At 40.2% G+C, this 22,488-nt stretch overlaps 1 protein-coding gene across 10 annotated transcripts in view; it reads left to right on the top strand.

The window, feature by feature from the left end:
- TMEM164 (transmembrane protein 164) overlaps positions 1-22,488 on the top strand; it is a 169,582-nt gene that overhangs the window by 66,421 nt on the left and 80,673 nt on the right. For 6 of the 10 annotated variants that reach the window (XR_003003664.1, XR_003003663.1, XR_003003662.1 and 3 more), the window contains exon 2: positions 1,640-1,689. Coding sequence is in view for 6 of the 10 variants with exons in the window: in XM_024748519.1 (XP_024604287.1) it covers positions 1,640-1,689 (50 nt within the window). In the remaining 4 variants the exon portion in view is untranslated. Of the gene's footprint in view, positions 1-1,639; positions 1,690-7,338; positions 7,400-8,938; positions 9,101-22,488 lie in introns of all 10 variants that reach the window. The other 4 variants (XM_024748536.1, XM_024748542.1, XM_024748530.1 and 1 more) reach the window with 2 other exon arrangements.

The following is a 22,488-nucleotide window of genomic DNA, read 5'->3' as shown; positions in this document are numbered from 1 at the left end:
TTTCCTGAATGTCTTTGATCAAACCTTCAGCACGTCTGGCTGCCTGGAGTGTTTGAATCTCCTGGGGCATTTGTTAAAATGCGCAGATTCCTGGAACCCCAAACTTCTGGAATCAGCATTCCCAATGGGAGGAGCCCAGGAATTTGCACATTTTATAAGTGCTCTGCAGGGCTTTCCTTGTCCCTCTTGAGAACCAGTGCTTTGGTGCAGTCAGACTGCCATGGCTGTAGGTTTTTGAAGGCTGTAACCCAGGCCTAGTTCAAACCAAGTAGCATGGAACTGATGGTCTCTTAGAAGGACCAGGTTCTTTTTGTTTGGTTTGAGCAGGGAGACTAGAAGGGGACCCACTTAGTCATGCTTCGAAACAAACCAATCAAATGTGAAGGAGGAAAATAATAATAATAGAAGAAAAACAACGGAAGTTTAAAAACATGTATACCTCCTGTATACATGAGGGAGACTCAGGAAAACTGACTAGCTCCCTGAAATGGCCCAATCCACCACCTTAAATACCATCTTCAGCCAAAGTTAAAAGAAAGATGTTGAGTGTTGGTTGGTGGGTAGGAGTGGAGGAGACCAGTTCCTGGAGGTGACCAGGAAAAGCACAGTGAACAAGGGTAAGGTTGCTAGGCAGATTTAGGTCCTTGCCTTCTCCATTGTTGAGAGTTTCTAGAGATTTAGAGTCTTCCTTCTTTTCCTAGAGGGAGACACCTTAACAAATGGAGATTTTCCTTATAAGTGTAGATGTCTCTTACAGAAGGGTAACTTCTACAGTTTTCAGAGCTTTTCCTATGTCTGTTGTTTCTTAAAAACAACCAGCCTAAAGTAATCCTTATGCCAAAGAAACAAACTTTGGGGTAGCAAATTCTGCTCCCCTTCAAAATCAAAGGGAGGCTAAGGGCCTGGGGGGTGGCAATATTGATAGGATTGCCAGATGAAATACAGGCTGTCCAGTTAAATTTGAATTTCAGATAAACAATGGATAATGTTTTAGTATATGTACGTTCCATACACTATTCAGGATATACTTATACTAAAACCTTTTTCATGGTTTATTTGAAATTCAAATTTAACTTGGCATCCTGTATTTTTCTTTCTAAATCTGGCAAAGCTAGGTATTGATTAACCCACCTTCCCCCATGGGAGGCAAACCAGATGGCATTTGTGTGTTTGTCCTATCTCAGAATCCATTTTTACTTGTCCTAGGTTAAAAGCTTGTCATACTGGCTACTCGTGTCATGCTGAACTTGAAGAATTGAAAAATTGAGTCTTCTAGAGGTTAAGAGGAAGTGTTTTAGAGGCTGAAATGGCTTAAGAAAAGCTCTCCCCAAAGAAAAGCTCTCCCCATCTCCTAGCCCTCCACCAATTACTTCTTCCGCTCTTCATCCATCTCTTTCCCTCTCTCCCCGACCTACCCCTTCCCCATCACACACACACAGCCGGAACAGACAGGCACACATAGATGCATGTGCAAACACAGACATGTTTGGAACACCACCTGCTTGCCTTTTAAAGACTCTTATGTTACATTTTCTGTGTAAGAGTTTGGTTATTAATTATTATTATTATTAAAATAACACTGTCTCACTGTGTCCAGCATTTCTCTTGATAACCATACTTAATTTTTTTTCCATTGCAGATCTTTCTCCTGGCCTGCCCTCCATGTCCGGGAGCTGTCGTCATCTTCAAGTAAGGGGAGATTGTTTTTCTGTTGCCATTGCTGAACTGTCTTGTCTGTTTGATAACAAAGGATGATGAACACATTGCTTGTGACCACCTTGAACCTGCAATGCTTTGTGTCTGGGCTTCCCAAGGGACAAAAGTCTTCAAGGGTCCAATGAAACAGGCAAATGTTGTATGTGGAGATTTGGCCTTTGTGCTTTTGTCAAGCCCTGACAGATCCTTTTTAGCGATTCTTTGTGGTGGTGTTTTATGGCCAAGACATTCCCCCTTGGAAGTTTGCCGCCCTCGTAAAGTTTCTCTTGAGTATGCTGGGGGCCAGACAGCTCCCCTCCTTTAGCGAATCTTTGTACTGTGGTCCTGCTGTTCCACTGAGGATACCTTGAAGGACTTTGTTTTGTGTTTTTATGGGGTTTTTTTTGTTGTTAAAGTGCAAATTAAATTGAGGAGAGAAAAATATCACCTTATTACAAGTCCTGACTTTCTTTAAAATAGAAAGCATCAGGTCCATTAAAATGTATTGCAGGCAAATCATGTTTGTCTGAAGGCAAGTTTGCTTAAATGAAATTCTCAAGAGTCCCGGAAGCCTCATTTTAACCACGAGTTGTGACCATCTCATTTATCAAACCTTTTATTAGAGTTGCTAATGAGAAGCTAAATCGACCCAATTAATTTTGTCTCTTTCCCCCTTCTCTGGCCCCCATTTTGGAGCTGTTTCTGAGCAGGGAAATGGCTGCAAGCCAGAGCGAGGGGCCAAAAAGTAAAGAGCCCAGCCAATCCTTAGATAATTGAGAGTGGTGTAAATGGCTTTCTGATTTAGTTAAGTCTTTAAAGTGTTAGGTAGGGGGAAATATACCCTATTTGCTGCTTCAGATAGCTCCTTGGAATAGCCACTTAGTCTCTTGCCTGAGGTGAATATAACTTTCTGCTGGATGAGGGGTAATGGATCCTGATTTCATAAGCTCTTACTTGGACAGCTTCTAAGCGGAAGGTGTATTTAACCCTGTTTTGCCCCCTTGATTTCCCAAAATGGGCTCAATTTTTCAGTGTCATGTTTTAAAAGTAACATGTATTGGTTTTATTTCATTATTATGAGAGTAACAGTTCTCATTATAGAAAATGCAGAAACATAAAGAAGAAAATAAACACCACCCCTAATCCCACCAAGAGATTATTTTGGTTATTGCCTTCCTTTTTTGCTTTTTTTAAAATTTAACAAGCAGAGACCACATTTAGTTTTTTTATTGTATCTTTTCTAAATTTAATTCAATTTATGTATGTTTGTACATATAAAATACATAAATATAACTGCTGGATTTATTTTTTTTATAGTGGTCCTTTTTACCCTGTCCTTTTCCTTATTTGGTTTGTCCCTTGCCTCTACCTTTCCACATCATCCCTGTATATTACCAAACCAGTATGTATCCTTCCATATTTTTCTCCGTGCTCACAGGTATACACACGCATACACACACACACACACACACACACACACACACACACACACAGGTTTTGGAATGTTTTGCTGTTTCTGTTAATTGTTTTATAAAAATAGAATTCTATATATACTTTAACACATCCTACTTTTTTCATCTCATGAAAATCTATCAAAGCCTCTTGGTATGGCTCTTATTCTTTTAAAAGAGTGGAAAATATTTCATGGATGCACAGTTTATTTAGCTATTCCCCTACTAATGAACATTTACATTCTTTCCAGATTTCGGCCACTACAGTCAATGCTTGAATTAAACATCATTGTGCTTATGCCCTTATATACTGGTGCTTTCAATTTATACACACAGACACAAATGTTTATATATAAATAAATATTTGTTTCCATATTGATTTACAAAAACAGGCTGTTATAATTCACTTTTCCCTTTTATATGTAACATATGAGATTATTGTTTGTTTCACATCCCTACTAGCATAAGGTTTTATGGTTCTTTTATAATTCTGACAACTTAATGGATGTATTTCCTTGGCTACTAATGCATTTTGGTTTTGTCTCTCTCTCTCTCTCTCTCTCTCTCTCTCTCTCTGTTTTGGTCCGATTGGATTTTCTCTTTGAATTATCTGTTCATATTATCTGCCCATTTCCTAGGGGTTATTTATATTTTTCTTAACCTGTAAGCCCTCTTTGTATATTTTGGATATTGGCCCTTGGTCTACCATCTTTATTATAGATATCTTTCCCAAATCTGTATGTATTGACTTTACTGATGGTATATTTTTCCACATAATCTTTTGCATATCCAAATATGATTATTTTCTTATAGCTTCTGGGTTCCCAGTCTTCGTTAAGACTGTTTTCTCAAAGATGGATAACCAGTGACTGTAGCATAATATGTTAAGTAATCCTTACTCTCCCCTGTGAACTGAACTGCTATCTTTGTCATCAAACTTTTTATATACGAGGATCCATTTATGGATTCTCTGTTCTGTTTCATCTGTGTGTCTATTTGTGTACCTAAATCATGTTGATTGGATTACATTAGATTCAATAATATTTTCCTTGGCTATTCTTTGGTATTTTTTCTTTTCTACACATTTTAATATCACTTATTCAGCCCTCCCAACCCCACCCTATTGGGATTCTAATTAGAATTGCATTAAATTTATATTTCAGTTTTGTAAGAATTGATTTTTTAAAACCTATAGCTCTTTTTGTCTAAGAAATGGCATTTCTTTCCATCTGCTCAGATCTTGTTTTATGCCTTTCTTGATACATTTATTCTTAAAAGATTTAAGAACTTTTTTGTTTGTTATGAGTGGGATACTATCCTGCTTTCCGTTCCTAAATGCCTCTTGCTAGAATAGAAAAAGTTTATTAATTTTAAAAATAGTTTTTATATCTAGCTATCTTACCTAATTGTTTTGTTAGTTCTGGTAACTTTTATTTTAGTTTTATCTTTTCTTTCCAATGGTTGTATCATTTACTTCATTTTCTTCTGTTTTTGCTAGAAACTCAAAGACAGCGTTAAATAAAAATGATGCTGGTGGGCCATTCTGTCTATAACTAATTTCAAATAGAAATGGTGTTCCTCCATATTTGCTGTTGGTATTTGTCAAATAGTCTATTATATTTAAATAGTCTCCACATTTACTTGGAGATATTTTAAACGGAAATGGTTCTGTATTTTATCAAACGCTTTTGATAAACTAGGGTTTATTTGGGTGGCTTGTTATACTATCCCATCGATGTCTCTGCTGAGTTTGCCACCAATTTCAGACTCTTGTATTTGTAACAGCCAGCAGGCCAGATTTCTCTTCACCATTCTTCCCAGACTGTTCCTTTACTCACACTTTTTTCATAGCTAGTCCGAACCATTTTTGCCTTCCAAATGAACTTAAAATGTTTTTGTCAGACTCTTCTTCCAAATACTGTTATTTTGATTGGAATTACTTTAAATCTAAAATTTCATTAATGTCATTACCATAGTGAGTCTCTCTATCCGGGAAAAGACATATGGTAGATTTCTTAATTTATTCTAGGGTGTGTGTGTGGATTGTGTATCCCGCAGATTTCTCATCAACGTCATTCCTGGACAGTTTGTAGTTTATGGTATCATTTATTTATTATATTTTCAAACTAATTATTACTGGTACATAGGAAAGATTTTGATTTTTTTATATGTTTATTTTATATTTGGCCACCATGCTTAACTCTTTTAGTAGTTTTTCAGTTGCTTCACTTGGATTATTTTGGAAATTAATAGTATCAACTTCCATATGATAACTTTATCTCCCTTCAAAGAGCAACTTTTTTCAAGTCTGATTGTATTAACTAGAACTTCCAGGACGATGTTAAATAATAGTAGTACTGGCCGGAATTCTTGCCTTGTTTCTGATTTTAGTGGAAATGTTCCTAGTGTTTTCTCTGTTGACTCTCATGTTGTTTGTTGGTTAAGATTAAACATCCTTTATAATGTTAAATAATTTATTCTTAAATTATCAACCCCCCCTTTTAAAATCAGGAATTGTTGCTGAATTTAGCTAACGCTTTTTGAGAATCTATTGAGAGGTTCATTTGGGTGTTCTCTTTTGACCTCCCCATTTGGTGCGTTACATTAATAGATTTCCTAATAACAACCTTTGTTGGATTTCTAAGGTCAGCTTTCCTTTTCCTCTGCATACTTGGGAGAGGTTCAGATTTGACCACCATACTATGAATTTGGTAGGTTCTGCTCTTTGCCATCTCCAATGTGAAATTTAATTCTGCTGCTACAATATTTCTTTGTAATTCTTCCTTGGTTTGCTGAGCTTTCTCTTCACTCCAGTTTGGTGTCTTTCCTTCTCAATATGTTTTGATTCCAGTGGCTTTCTATACCTGTTTCACAGAGTCCATGTTTTCTTGTGTTCTCTTGAGGATGCCATTTTCTAAAATATTTCTTCTGGTTCAGACACTAAATGTAGACTTTTGTGCTTCCTCAAAGTCTTCAGAATGATACACATTTCCCTTCTGCTGCTAGAGGTTTTCATAGGAAGCATGCTGTCTTTGGGGGCATGTTTATGCATATTAGAAGGAAGATTTATTTATTCTTTGTTAAAGACACAGGGCATGTGGATTTCATTTGAGTATCCTCATATTCTCTTTGGTATTGGTTAGAACCCCTTCTCAGCTCCACTCCTGGTGGCCAGGTTGATGCACAGAGCTTCCAACCCATTTCCCAGTGTCTAGCAGCTTCATCTGGTGGGTTCTGCTAGACGCATATAGAATCGCTTAGTCCTACTACTAGATTCTCTGACACGCTGAACATATAAAATATGTGAAAAACTACAGCCTCCAACATGCATTGGTCCCTGAGTTTTACTTGTGAAGTCTCCCACTCCCAGAATGCAGTGTGACAGTACCAAAGCCATCACTTCAGCCCTTTTGGTTTATGGGAGGAGTCTCCAAATGGATATAGACCAGCTTTGGGAGTTGTTGGTTTTCCTTGCAAGCAGTAGCCCTGTAGTGGAGGCATGGCTGTCCAGTTTGCTGGTTACTAGATGAACTCTCCATTGCTAAGCCATGGGGCTGACAGTGGTGTAAGGTCTTAGTGTTTTACTATCTTGTTTCAGGTTTCTGCTGCACGAATTGGCCCCAGGTTGTTTTATTCTCATTTCGGCCTTAGGTTTATTGTTAATGGAGATTTCTTCCAGATTATTGTAACAGGATGGCCATTAGTCTAAGTTTTCAGTAATTTGGGGTTTTTTTTCTCATTTTCTGTATCTTGATAGGTATTTTAGTAGAAAGCTGGAGAGGCTGTGTTAGTGGTGGTTAAGCAAATGCTATTTTAAACTAGAAATCCAGTGTGTGTGTATGTATGTATATATGTGTGTGTGTATAAATATATATGTATTTTAATTTCTGGCCGTGCTGCGCAGCTTGCGGGATCTTAGTTCCCCGACCAGGGATCGAACCCACACCCTTGGCAGTGAAAGCACAGAGTCCTAACTACTGGACTGCCAGGGAATTCCCTATATTTTGGTTTAGAGCAGTGGTCGGCAACCTTTTTTCTATGAAGGGCCAGATAATAAATGTTTTAGATGTTGTAGGTGATACGATCTGTGTTTTAACTACATACCTGTTGTTGTAGCATGAAAGCAGCATAGACAGTACCGTATGTATACAAATGAGTTTGGCTGTGTTCCAATAAAACTTTTCAAAAACAGGAGGACTGGTCGAAAAAGTTCTGGAGACAGATGACAGTGATGGTTGCGCGACACTGTGAAGGTACTTAATGCCACTGAACTATACACTTAAAAATGGTTAAGATGGTAAATTTTATATTATGTGTACTTTACCACACAAATCACCCCCCTCCTGACCCAAACGTAACAGGAGGACCATATTTTGCTGACCCTGCGTTTAGAGCCATTCGATCTAGCACACAGAAAGAGAGGAGGAGGGAAGAGGAAATTCCATGTGTACAGGGACTTTGCTCAAAGCTCAAAGGCAGTGAGACAGATTTCTCGAGTATTTAAAAGGAATATCATAGTTGGAGTGGGGTGGGGTTCTGGAAAGCTGCAGTTCATCCTGGTGATATCATCCCATGCTCTTTAGGGATAGAGATGCCCAGAGTTTATAGTCACACTTTCTGGCATAGCGATCAGAGCGGGGATTTTCTCCTCCCGAGGCTTGGGGAACCTCTGCAGCTGTCACAAGTGTTCATATCAGATGCAACTGAAAAGCCAGCCAGTCCCTCCTTCTTGGCGACTGGTGATGCTTCCTGTAGATGATCTGGTCTCTTCCCAAGGCTAGAAACTCCTAGTTTCTAGTTTATCCTAGTTTATCCAGGTTCACTGGATAAAAAGGAACAGCCGCTCGTCTGAGTCAGCTGTTGCTACACCTCCTTTCCAAGATTCTTGTGCCATTAGGATTTACTTGTCAGCTGGAGACCTGGGCCCTTCACCTCTGGAAACAACGCTGCTCTCAGGACCCCAAGCCACATTTCTCTCAGTGGTGTGGAAAACATTCTCCAACTTCCCAGCTCTAGCCTTGGCAGCCCTCAGCGTTTCTAAGACCTGGAAAGAGCCTGAAGTCTAACCGTGGCCTCCCATCTCCCTGGGGGAAGCAGGTCTCTGGTGTGTTTAATGCTGTTCTTAGAGCAGAGTTAGCATATCCAGATCCATTTATATGATCGTGCCCCATCTGAAGCTGAAGTCGGAGGACATCTAAGAGCTCTCTCTTGCACCTGAAAGGCGGGCCTGGTGCTGAAGGCCCACCAGTCATGTGAACTGCAGGCATGGCCAGGGCAGCCTTGGGCAGCGCTGGGTAGCTCGGAGTTTCGTGCTCTCTGTTGGAAGGAAGAAGTCATCATCACTTGGTAGCTAGCTTTCACTCCCCCTTCCCTGTCTCCATGGATCCCGCCACCATGGAGGGCTCTGAGTGCCAGTAGCCTCTTAGCAGCCAGGATGCCGAAAAGCAAGCTGAAAACTGTCTTTAGAAAAGAATGGAATTCTTGGTTTCACAAGGGCCTAGGAACCTCTTAGAGAAGCCAGCCTTTTGGAACGTTCCTCTCTCTGAGCTGGGGTATTTTGAAGGAATAGATGGAGGAAAAGGGAGTGACTAGCTTTGGGTAGTGATCAGCCAACTTAGCTGTCTTGTGAGCACCCATGGCAGAGAACTCTTCCCCTACCCCAGCCCAGGTAAGAAAAGTGCATAGCCCAGAGCTGGTTTACATCCTCTGCCTCAGGAAGTGTAGGGTACGGGCACCCCCACCTCCCAACGCTGAACCCCTTAAATCTGCTTATTTTCATGTACCCATGGAAGGGAGTGGACCTGTGATGCAAGCAGTATTATTTGGTCATGAGTGTCTGCTGACTCAATCTGGAGAGGCTTTTGAAGGAGATGAGATGAAATTTCATCTGTGCTACAGAGAGCAGGGGTGCGTTGCTGGATGGAAAGAGGTCTGGAGGCCGGGTGTGAGCCAAGGTAGGTGAGGGAAGCATGGGGGTGCGTGAGGGCAATTACGACAGCCTGACATGTGATCTTGGCATTGCAAGATTGATGCCCCGTTGGCCTTGGGGCCAAATGATATTATGAGAGTTCAGTAGCCCCATGACCCTCTCTTCCTCTAGATCCCATTTATTATACACTCAAATTTTTAAACAGCAGTATTCTCCCCAGGGAGACTCATATCTCTAGGACTGTCCTGAGTTCATGAGGTGGGCTCAGGCTGAAGCTGCTGTGTCTTAATGGTTTCACGGTCTCAGCACCCCCTTTCCTAGTGCTCAACAGACCCGCTGCTCTGGAACCCCCAAAGGAGCAGCCTTTTGGCATCTTCACCTCAGAGGTAGCTGCTTTTTGGTCTAGCTTTGGACTCATTACTGAAAAGGGTGTTTGAGAGACTGTCTCTGACCTGAGCAGCTTTATTAAGACTGTTCTTGGCATGGGAGAGGAAGCCGTACATATGAATGCTGTAGATTTCCAAGGGAAAGATACTGGAAACCTAAAATCCGTAGTAAATAAACAACAATTCAAGGACACCAGTTTCCTTTCTGATACGGAAGCTGCTCTGGTGTCTGCGGTCCTCTGAGCCACTGCCACGTTGCTGCCTGCAACTATACGTATTCTCCCTTAATGCATGGAAGAGGGAAGAAGCTTTCAGATTGTTCACGGGTCTCCCCTCCCCTTCCATACACAGCAGAAGCAGCCTTTCTCCCCACGTGTACATATTCAATTTTGTTCTCTCTTGGGAATTTTTGACTTTTACAGTCTTAGACCACAGTTTCTTTCGTTCTTTTTTTTTTAAATTTTATTTACTTTTGGCTGTGTTGGATCTTCATTGCTGCATGCGGGCTTTCTCTAGTTGTGGCAAGTGGCTACTCTTCCTTGCGGTGTGCGAGCTTCTCATTGCGGTGGTTTCTCTTGTTGTGGAGCATGGGCCCCAGAGTGCACAGGCTTCAGTAGTTGCAGCACACAGGCTCAGTAGTTGTGGTGCATGGGTTTAGTTGCTCCACGGCATGCAGGATCTTCCCAGACCAGGGCTTGAACCCGTGTCCCCTGCATTGGCAGGCAGATTCTTAACCACTGTGCCACCAGGGAAGTCCCTGGCCCACAGATTCTGATTCAGTATTTTCATCTCCCCAGATTCTCTCCTGGAAGTCTCTCTGAAGGTTTTTGGAGCAGGGACTGCTTTTGTCTTTTTTTTCTCCCTCGTTGGGCTGTTCTGCTTTCAACGTGTGCTTGAATGTACGTGATTTCCCGGTAAAAGCAAGGCCGGAGATACAGATGACTTTTCCCATCTGGGGAAGCATGAAAAGGAGTTCTCAGCAGAGGAGCGGGGACTGATCGTTTTGGGCCTCTTTGTACTTTGTCAGCACACCTAATCCTTTTGGAAGCCAAGTTCAGAATCTACTGTGCTAATTATTGGGCAAAAGTAATTCCAGGAGGGAAAAACAGTACAGGATAATAGATAAGGTTTGGGTAAGCTATGTAGGAGCTGTTCAGTGAGTAATGAAAAAGTAGGGGGAATTCGCTGGGAGCACGGATTCAGTCTCAGGTCGGGGAACTAAGATCCTGCATGCTGCACGGTGCGGCCAAAAAAAAAAAAAAAAAAAGAAAAAATAGACATTTCATTCTCATTATAAAAGTAATCCAGTCACTATAAGGAAAGCATCAAGCATTACAGAACAACAGAGAAGAAAATAAGAATAAGTGATAATTCCTCCATTAATATGTTGGTATAATTTCCTCCCAGTCTTCTGTGTATATATGCCCATTATGAAAAACAAAATTGGGATTATTATTTTATACATGCTACTTTGTAATATAGTAAAAGTTAATATGCTATGATTGTTTCCCAGTGTCATTAACTATTCTTCTAAACATGATTTCTAATGACTGCGTAGTGTTTCATCATTTGAATGGACATAATATGTATTTAAACCGTGCCCTGTTATTCGACATTTGGTTTGTTGGATAGATGTGATTTGTGGAATCTTGAGAGCAGTGGAAGTAGATGGCTTCAGGTTAAGTTCTGCTATTTCTTAAGCCTTCGGAGCAAGGCTTAAATCTTAGCATCTATTTCTTCATTTGTCAAAGAAGGCTATGAATAGTAACTACTTCTTTGGTGGTGACAATTAGATGAGAGATGATCCAAGTTAATCTCTTAGCATGAAACCTAACATAGAGTCAGTAATCAATAGGTGTTAATAATATATAGAATTATCCTTGTCCTTAAGCTTCACCATCTGTGTACTAACCTAACTATTAGAATTAGGATCCCAGGGAAGGAAAATTGCTTTCATGCAGATAAGTAAAATTTCAGAATGAAAACTGCCTTCAGAGAAGTAACCCTTTTCATTAGTTGGGCACTTTCCAGATTGGGCCTTGGGCCAACTTCATGAAATTCACAGGAAGAAAGGTTTTGGAGCCCCTGCAGTTGTGTAGCCCCATTTGGTCCAGAACAAGGAAGTGGGAAACCACCAGTTGCAACCAGGAAGTTTATCTTCGTGCCCACAGGCAAAGCCAGCCAAGCCTTCCTGTTGTACTTGTTTGGTTTTCTTTACTTGTTTTTTTTATTTTCCAACTTTTATTCTGAAATTTTTCAAACCTTTGGAAAGGTGAACAGGGCGGTACACCAAGCACGGTTATGACCTCCACCTAGATTCAGCGGCTTTTGGCATGCTTTCTGATAAGTGAGTTCAAAGATGTAAGATCCTAACTGCATTCCCTGCTACATGACAGGCTTGTGCTGTGGGGCCTCACACAGCGGGCAAAACATATATACTCTGAGACCAAGGGCTTACGGAAACAGAAGTAGAGTGGAAGGACCCTAGGCTCTGGGATGATAGAAGTATATCTATTGTTTTTATAATACAAATTACAGCAAGCAAATCTTAACGTAGTTCCTGGCTGAAGGGAAAAAAGTCGATCCAGACTTCAATCAACATGACAATGTATAAATAACTTCTAATATATTCATATAATTGAATAATATACAGCAGTGAAAAACAGACTAAGTGTGTTAACATGGACAATTAGAAGAAGCCATGTTGAATGAAACGTAATTTGCAGAAGGGGATGGATATGCATGTACACACACACACACACACACACACACAGAGTATATCATTTATCATTTATTTAATGGGATAGACATGAAACAACAATGTATATAGTTTGTGGACATATACAAATGTAATAATGTATAAAAACATAGGAAGGGGGTTCCCTGGTGGCACAGTGGTTGAGAGTCCGCCTGCCGATGCAGGGGACACGGGTTCGTGCCCCGGTCCGGGAAGATCCCACATGCCGCGGAGCGGCTAGGCCCATGAGCCATGGCCACTGAGCATGCGCAACAGGCGCCTGTGCTTTGAAACGGGAGAGGCCACAACAGTGAGAGGCCCGTGTACCGCAAAGAAAAAAAAAAAAACAACATAGGAAGGACTCCAACTCCTTCAGAATAAAGGCTCCATCTGGTTAGGGAGTCGAGGAGATGAATGGTATTCAGGAAGGTTACATGGAACTTCAACTAAATCAGTAAAGTTCAAATTTATTAAAGTGGGATGCTGGAAGCAGAGGTTCCTTTTATATTATTTTTATACTTTTCTGTATGTTGGAAAATTTTAGTGTTAAAACTAGAGGGAAAAGTCACTATTTAAAAGGCTTAGAGGGGCTTCCCTGGTGGCGCAGTGGTTGAGAGTCCGCCTGCCGATGCAGGGGACACGGGTTCGTGCCCCGGTCCGGGAAGATCCCACATGCCGCGGAGCAGCTGGGCCCGTGAGCCATGGCCGCTGAGCCTGCGCGTCCGGAGCCTGTGCTCTGCAACGGGAGAGGCCACGACAGTGAGAGGCCCGTAAAAAAAAAAAAAAAAAAAAAAAGGCTTAGAATCTAGGATCACTTATTTTGTAGGTGTAAAAGCTGAGGCTGGGAGAGTTGAGTGTTTTGCTTCTCATATATTTTTGAATTTTATTTAATTATCATACAGTAGAGTTGACTTTTTGGCATACAGTTCTATGAGATCTTTTTTTATTATGATAAAATACACAACATAAAATGTAACATCTTAACCATTTTTAAAGTGTACGGGGTCAGTGGCATTAAGTACATTTATGTTGCTGTGCAACCATCACCACCATCCATCTCCAGAACTCTTTTCATTTTGCAAAAATGGAAACTCTGTATCCATTAAGCAATAAATCCCATTACCTCCTATCCCCAGTCCCTGGCAACCAGCATTTCTGTCTTTACGATTTTGACTACTCTAGATAGGTGCCTCATACAAGTGGAATCATACAGTATTTGTTCTTTTGTGACTGGCTTATTTCACTTAGCAAAATGTCCTCAAGGTTCATCCATGTTGTAGCATGTGTCACAATGTCTAAGGCAGAGTGACATTTCATTGTATGTATATAGCATATTTTGTTTATCCATTCACCTGTTGATGGACACTTGGGTTGCTTCCATGTTTTAGCTATTGTAAATAATGCTGCTATGAGCATCGGTGTACAAATATCCCATAGAAACCCTGCTTTCAATTCTTTTGGGTATATGCCCAGAATTGGAATTGCTGGATCATATAGTAATTCTATTTTTAATTTTTTGAAGAACTGCCATACTGTTTTACACAGCAGCTGTACCATTTTACATTCCCACCAACAGTGTATAAGAGTTCCAATTTGTCCATATCTTTGCCAACATTTGTTGTTTTCTGTTTTTGATAGTAGTCATTCTAATGGTGTGAGATAGTATCTTATTATGATTTTGATTTGCATTTTATTTTCTACTCTCCCTTGTGATTTCTTCTTTGATCCATTGATTGTTTAAGAATGTATTTAATTTTCACAAATTTGTGAATTTTCCCATTTTTCAGTTGACCCTTGAACAGCATGGGTTTGTACTGCATGGGTCCACTTATACACAGATTTTTTTTCAATAAATACTACAGTACTGTACAATCTGTGGTTGGTTAAATCTGTGAACATGGAACTTTGGATATGGAGGGCCAACTATAAAGTTATATGCAGATTTCTGCTGCTTGGGGTATTGGTGCTCCTAAACCACCCCCTGCCCGTGTTGTTCAAGGGTCAACTGTACTTCTGTTAATGATTTCTAACTTCATCCTGTTATGGTTAGAGAAGATACTTTGTGTAATATCTATCTTTTAACATCTGTTGAAGCTTAGTTTGCCACCTAACATATGGTCTATCTGGGAAATGTCCCAAATGCACTTGAGAGAATGTGAATTTTGTTGTTGTTGCATAAAGTGTTCTCTATATGTTTGTTAGATCTAGTTGGTTTCTTGTGCTGTTCAAGTCCTCTAATTTCTTGCTTTTCTTCTGTCTGACTGTTCTATCTGTTACTGAGAGTAGAGTATTGACGTCTCCAACAATTATTGTAGAACTGTCTATTTCTACCATCAACTTGGTCATTTTTTCTTCAGATATTTTGATGGTCTGTTATCAGGTACCAACATGTTTATAATTGTCATATCTTCCTGCTGTATTGAACCTTTTACTAGTAAATAATTTTCTTGTCTTATAAACTCTTTTTATTTGGGCAGACATTTATTTATTTATTTATAAATTTTTATTTATTTTTTGGCTGTGTTGGGTCTTCGTTGCAGTACGCAGGCTTTCTCTAGTTGTGGCAAGTGGGGGCAACTCTCTGTTGCGGTGCGCGGGCTTCTCATTGTGGTGGCTTCTCTTGTTGCAGAGCATGGGCTCTAGGTGCGTGGGCTTCAATAGTTGCAGCACGCAGGCTCGGTAGTTGTGGTGTGCGGGCCCTAGAGCGTGCGGGCTTCAGTAGTTGTGGTGCGTGGGCTCTAGAGTGCAGGCTTAGTAGTTGTGGCGCACGGGCTTAGTTGCTCTGTGGCATGTGAGATCTTCCCAGACCAGAGATCAAACCTGTGTCCCTTGCACTGGCAGGTGGATTGTTAACCACTGCGCCACCAGGGAAGTCCTGTAAACTCTTTTGATTGATGGCTTATTTTGTCTGATATTAGTATAGCCACCTCTGCTCTCTTGGTTACCATTTGCATGGAATATCTTTTTCTATCCTTTCACTTTCAACCTACTTCTGTCTTTGGATCTAAAGTGCGTCTCTTGTAGACAGCATACAGTTGGATCATATTTTCTTTTTAATCCTTTCTGCCAATCTCTGTCTTTTGATTGGAGAGTTTAATCCATTTACATTTAAAGTTAGTACTAATAAGCAGGGGCTTCTGTCATTTTGCTATTTGTTTTCTATATGCTTTATAACTTTCTGTCACTCATTCCCTGCATTACTGTCCTCTTTTGTGTTTAGCTGACTTTTTTTGGTAGTGTAACAATTTAATACTCTAATCATTTCTTTTTGCATATATTCTCCAACAATTTTCTTGGTGGTTATCATGGGGATTACATTTAGCATCCTAAAGTTATAACATTTTATATTGAATTTATTAGCTTAATTTCAATAATATACAAAAACTCTGCTCCTTTACGGTTTCATCCCTACCCCTTTCAGTTAGTGATGTCACAAAATTATATCTTTATACATGTATGCCTCCAAACTTAATCTATTTAAATGCATTAGTCTCTTAAATTATGTAGAAAACAAAATGTGGAATTACAAACCAAAGTTACAGTAACACTAACTTTTAGACTAATAATTGTTTTTAAAAATGTATAAATCTCTTAAATCATGTAGACAAAATTAGAGTTACAAACTGCTGTTACACTAGTACTAGCTTTTATAATTGCCCATGTATTTTCCTTTACTGAGATCTTTATTTCTTCATACAGCTTTGGGTTACTGTCTGGTGTTCTTTCATTTCAACCTGCAGGACTTCCTTTAGCATTTCTTGCGGGGCAGGTCAAGTCATAACAAACTCCCTCAGTTTTTGCTTTTCTGGAAATGTCTTAATTTCTCTCTCAATTTTGAAGGATAGCTTTGTTGGATATAGGATTCTTGGTTGACAGGCACCCCCCTCCAACACACACCTGTTTAGCACTTTGTTTGTTTGTTTGTTTTTTCGGTACGTGGGCCTCACTGTTGTGGCCTCTCCCGCTGCGGAGCACAGGCTCCAGACGCGCAGGCTCAGCGGCCATGGCTCTGCGGCATGTGGGATCTTCCCAGACCGGGGCACGAACCCGTGTCCCCTGCATCAGCAGGCGGACTCCCAACCACTGCGCCACCAGGGAAGCCCCTGTTTAGCACTTTGAATATATATCTGCCCATTGCCCCACTGCCTTCTGGCCTCCAAATCTGATGAAAAATCAAATCAAATCAAAATCTATCAGTGTGGGTCTATTTCTGGGCTATTCTGTTTTGTCGTTTGATGTGTCTTTTCTTGGCCAGATTGCATTGTTTTGATTGCTATAATTTTATATAATAAGGCTTACAGTCAGGTAGTGTGATTCTTTCATCTACCTTCTACGTTTTCAAAATTATTTTAGCTATTCTTTCTTTGCCCTTTCATATACATTGTAGAGTCAGTTTGCCTGTATCTACAAAATATCCTGCTGAGATTTTGATCAGAATTGCATTGAATCTATAGATAATTTTGGCGAGAATTGACATCTTTCTTATGATGGGCCCTTTAATCCTTGAACATGGTATGTCTTTTTGTTAGATCTCTGATTTCTTTAATCAGCATTTTGCAGTTCTCAGTGTACAGATTCTGTACGTATATTGTTAGATTTATACCTAAGTATTACAGTTTTGGGGAAGATAATGTAAATAGTATATATTTTAAAAAATTTGGTTTCCAGTTTTACACCACTGTTGTGTAGAAATGTTATTGATGTTTGTGTGTTGACCTTGCAATCCTGCAGCCTTGCTAAAATCATATATTAGTTTCAGGAACTTTCCTGTTGATTCCTTGGGATTTTCTGCAAATATAATAATTCTTTGCAAACAGAGATAGTATTATTTCTTCCTTTCCAATCTCTATTATTTTTGTTACCTTATTTCACTGGCTAAGACGACTGGCATGGTGTTGAATTGGAGTGCTGAGGATCAGGATCTCATCTTGATCCTGATGTTAATGGGGAGAGCATTCGGTATCATTAAGTATGATTTTGGGCATAGTAATTTTTAGATGTCCTTTATCAGGTTGAGGAAGTTCCCTCCTATTGCTAGTTTGTTGGTATTTTTGCTATCATAAATAGATGTTGAATTTTGACAAATGCCTTTTCTGTATCAGTTGATATGATCATATACTTTTTTATTCTTTACACAGTTAATTTGGTAGAATTCATTAATTGAATTTCAGATACTGAGTCAACCTTTCATTACCAGGACAAACCCCACTTAGTCGTAGAGTAGTGTTCTTTTTATACTGCTGCGTTAGATTTGCTAACATTTTATTGAGGATTTTATTTGCTAATTTGCTAACATTATTGAGGGTCTGTGTTCATGAGGGATATTAGTTTAGTTTTAGTTTTCCACCTCCTCCTCTTCTTCCTCCTCCTCCCACTTCCCCTCCCCCTGCCCCCCAGGTTTTGTATCGGGTAATAATAGCCTCATAAAATGAGTTGAGAAATGCTTGCTTCTGTTGTATTTTCTGGACCAGGTTGTATAAATACTTGGTAGAATTGATCACTGGAGCCATCTGAGTCTTATTCAGAAGATTTTTGACTACAGATTCTTTTTTCTTGAGATATACTTGACATATAACATTATATTACTTTCAGGTATATAACATAATGATTTCATATTTGTATATATTGTGAAATGATCACCACAATAAGTCTGGTTAATATCCATCACCACAGATAGTTGCATATTTTTTCCTTATGATGATAATTTTTAAGATATGCCCTCTTAGCAACTTTCAAATAATACAGTACAATACCTATCATCACCACGCTGTACATTACATCCCCATGACTTATTTCTTTTATAACTGGAAGTTTGTACCTTTTGACCACCTTCACTCATTTCACCCACCCCCAACCCCCTGCCCTCTGGCAACCACCAGTCTGTTCTTCGAATCTATGAGTTTGTTATTTTGTTTATTTGTTTGTTTTAGATTCTACATATAATTGAGATCATGCAGTAATTTGTCTTTCTCTTTCTGACTTACCTCACTCAGCATGATCCCCTCAAGGTCCATCCATGTTGTCACAAATGGCAAGGTTTGGACTGTGCAGGTTATCTATTTCATCTTCGGTGAGTTTTAGTGGTTTGCGGTTTTAGAGGAAATTCTCCATTTTGTTCTAAGTTCTTGAATTATGTGCATAGAAATATTCATAGTATATCCTTATTATCCTTTTAATTCCTGAGGGACTGTAGTGATATCCCTTCTTTCCTTCCTGATATTGATAACTTTTGCATTCTCTCTTTTTATCCATGTCATTCTGCCTAGTGGCTTCTCAATTATATTGCCTTTTTCAAAGGCAAGCTTTTGGTTTCATTGATTTTTCTCTATTGTTTTTGTTTTTACTTTCATTGATTTCTGCTCTTTATTATTTCATTCTTTCTGCTTGCTTTGGGTTTATTTTGCTCTTCTTGTTTTTGTATTCTTAAGGTGGAATCTTGGGTTACTGCTTTGAGACCATACTTTTTTCCTAATATAAGAATTTCATGTTATAAGCATCTCACCCATTTGGGCATATCGTATTTTAATTTTTGTCCAGTTCAAAATATTTTATAACTTCCTTTGAGAATTTCGTTCTATGAATTTTCCTTTCCAGGCACTCAGAGAACTTTATCTGTTCCATGTCTTTTGATTCTTGGTTATAATCAAGTGCTAAATTCAAATATGTCATTTGATGAGGGTTTTTTAATAACTTCATTTATCATTGTGAATAATAATGTGATATTCATTTACCTTGCTTTATTAAGGATTATAATAGTGATCGTGTATTGAGTGCTTACTATGTCCTAGGCACTATGTTGATCACTTTACATGGTCTTACCTCATTAAATTCTCTCAACAACTCTTTTAGTTGATACAGTTATTAGCCCCATTTTATTACTGAGGAGACAGAATCACATATTTTTTTCTTTATTTTTGAAAATTTTATTATTTATTTATTTGGCCATGCCGTGGGGCATGCAGGATCTTAGTTCCCTGACCAGGGATCAAACCCATGCCCCCTGCAGTGGAAGCGCAGAGTCTTAACCACTGGACCACCAGGGAAGTTTCTGAATCACACATTTTAAGTGATTTGTCCAGAGTCAACTCAGCCAGTAAATGGTAGAGCTGGGATTTGAATGTAGGTTTGATTCCAAACCAAGTTCTTAACCATTATAATACATTTCCTCTAGTTATTTTATTTCTTGGCTTCTCAATACGATTGTCAGCTTCTTGAAGGCAACTACTAGGTCTTAATTATATTGATCTCCTTTTCTCTATAGCACCAGGAGCGATATTAGACACACACTAAGGGACTAATATGTGTGGACTAAATTTAATGAAATGAACTGACCCGAAAGAGAATCAAACCCATAACACTTGCCATATTGCCCCAGGTTGTTACCAACTAAGGTAACTTAGTACAGTATCCTACACAGAAACAGAAAAAGCTGACAGAATATTTGTGACAGTGGTAATGGCCAAGTGTTCTAGCCAGCAAGAAGAAGATTTATAAGTGTGACAAACTGACCTGGAGTCCATCTCCAAGCTCTACTCTTTGGTTCTGGCCTTCAGTCTGTCCTTTTGCTCTCTCCCGATCTCCTTCTCACACGTCGAATTTTTAAAACAGTTCGACTTTCCTCCATGGTTCATGATCCCTCTCGCCTTTTAATATGAGGCTTTTAGGTGAGCTCTTCACCATTTATTTAAGAAACATGTGTCTGAGTCTTACTGTATGCCATGTACTTTTTAAAGCACTTTATACATATCAACTCCTTATAATAATTCTGTGAGTTGTACTGCTATTATTCCCGTTGTACAGATGAAGGAACTCTCACTGAATTTTCTAGTGGTTCATTTTCTATTTCCAATACCCAATAGAAATCTGAGTGGCAGGCTGGAGGTGGTATAAAGCAAAAGCAAAAGCCTTTGCCTCTGATATGGTCAGTCATTTACCTGTTGGGCTGTGCCCTGGGTCTGTAGAGGCCAGTGAAGCTGTGTAATTGGGGCAGTTTTGCAACAGAACACACTAGGGGTTCCGTCGCTCTTAGGCATGACCTTCCCTGTCCCATGGGCATCCCAGAACCTTTTTTCCTACCTGGTCTGTTGTCTGACACACACACACACACACACACACATGCACGCACGCAACATGTGTAATGTTCATATCATGGATTTGTAGTGCAGGGTACAGCAGCAAAAACACGGTCTTGAAACTTGGTGAGTGTGACTTCTCCCTCTGCCACTTATTTATTATCTGTTTGATCTTGGGCAAGTCACTTAATCACTTAGTGCTTTGGTTTTCTTAGCTGTGAAATTGAAAATGATGCTGATTATCATAAAAACTGTGAGGATTAAATGAGATGATGCATTTGATACTTAGTCCAGTGATTGGCACGTGAAAGTGCTCAATATATGTTAGATATGTTTTATAATTAGTGATATGCAAGACCCTTTTATATATTAAGTGTAATTCACCCTTTGGTCTGTATGTAGCTTGTGGAACTGAATTTTGAGGACCCAGAACAAGGCTTATCTTTATCTAGGAATTTATTGGTTATTTTGAATCTTGATGTTGGCTTTTATCTTCTTTATCTCTGGCCTTCCGTGGGCCTTTGGGATCAGTTCCATTATCCTCAAGATTTAACTTTTGTTGCCCAAATATCTACTCGGCCTTGTGTAAATGCCAGCATTCTTTTAAGGTCAGTGGCAAAGCCTGGCACTAGAGTTCAGCTTTACCTCGACTATCAGTGAGATGTTTCCTCTCCCAGGGCGAGTGTTTCTGCTGTGGCTGTCACTTAGGAGGGTCCAGGGGGCAGAGTTAGGCCAAATGTTACTTCACCCCAGCCCTGGAACGGCTGTTAATGAGCCCTGCTCCAGGCATTGAGGCTCGAGCCAGAGTTTTTAACAGTTTCTGAGAGCATGGGGTGCCCCCTAGAAGGATGCTGTTGTAAAAGCATGGTAGTCTGGCCAACCCAGGGAGGGACATTGCATTGGTGTGCCTCCAAGGAGGTGGTAAGAGAGACCCCTGTAACCAAAAGGAAAGAAAATGGAGCATCTGTCACTCTCTACCTGAGGTCATATTTGCAATGGAGGAAGGGAGTCAGGCTCTGATACAAGACAGTGAGAGGGGTCTGGAGTCAGACAAACCTGGGTTTGCATTGTGGCTCTGCTGTCCTCTGTGTGACACTGACAAAGTCACTTCACTTTTCTGAGCCTGGTTTCCTCATCCACAAAATGCAAACACTAATTGTACCCATCTCGTAAGATTGCTGTAAAAATTCGGCGAGAGAATTTACTTAAAGCAGTTAATTTGATACTTGCCTGGAATATGTTAAGTGCACGTCATCACCATCATCGCGGCATTGGTAACAACAAGCAGCAGAAAGAAACAAACAGCAGCCTTGGGGCTTGTGTGCTGTTCCCTTGGGGCTCCTTATAACATTTCTGTTAGTCTTAGGCACACGTCTGTGAGCGCCAAGAGAAGAGCTTAAGTTCTTCTAGGTCCCAGTCAGGGCATAACAGAGATCATGGTATCACGAGGCTGCTGTGAGTGTGGGTGTGAGAGAGCGCGAGAGTGAGCTTGAGGTCCAGAAGCCACGTTGACTCAGCGATGGTTGTACGTGACCCGTCAAATTAGCTTTTCTCCAGGAGGAACAGACTGTCATTCTTTGCTTCTCCCTCAGTAGTAAAGGACCACTTGCCTGGATGAAGGAAGCTGCTTAAATCCATCCCCACAGCTCACACAAGCAGAATTTGTTCCTGACTTGCTTGTTCTTGAGCCAATCAGGAACCCCCTTACAAAGGGTTCCTAGTGTGGGTTTTAACAAGTCTGGACTTGGGAAACGGTATCCCTACCCGATGCTGGAGACCCGTGGTTTTCTTGTCTCTGTCTCTTTTTTCTTTTGTGTTTTGCTTTTAAATCACAGAACCCAGTATGTAAAATAGATGAAGGAAGGTTTGGAAGGCTGCCACTTCTGCCCTCCCCACCTCCTGCAGCAGCCCCTGAAGGTGTTTCTAAGAAGGTGGGAGAGCGCATTTGCAAACGCAGTTGGCTCCCTGGGTTGTATTAGCTAGCCTTTTTATGCCTAGGTCTCTGTCTGGGGAGAAGCCATGGGCATGGCTGTGGAAATAAGCAGCCTTGCTCTAAGAAACAGGTCTCTACTGTAATAACACACTAGTGTAATAACACCTGGCTCCCGCAGTTCCCCTTCGTAATGCTGCCTGAGCCGCAGCAGTTGGAGCTGAGATTGCGACTGACCGCATGTTCAGGGAGCCCAGAGCTCATTATGCAATGAAGTGTTGTAACCAA

The sequence above is a fragment of the Neophocaena asiaeorientalis genome, unplaced genomic scaffold (genome assembly GCF_003031525.2).
Source record: "Neophocaena asiaeorientalis asiaeorientalis breed wild unplaced genomic scaffold, Neophocaena_asiaeorientalis_V1.1 scaffold41, whole genome shotgun sequence".
In the NCBI taxonomy this organism is placed as follows: Eukaryota; Metazoa; Chordata; class Mammalia; order Artiodactyla; family Phocoenidae; genus Neophocaena; species Neophocaena asiaeorientalis.
The sequence above is the reverse complement of the archived record's forward strand: the minus strand, read 5'-3'. Positions and strand labels throughout refer to the sequence as shown.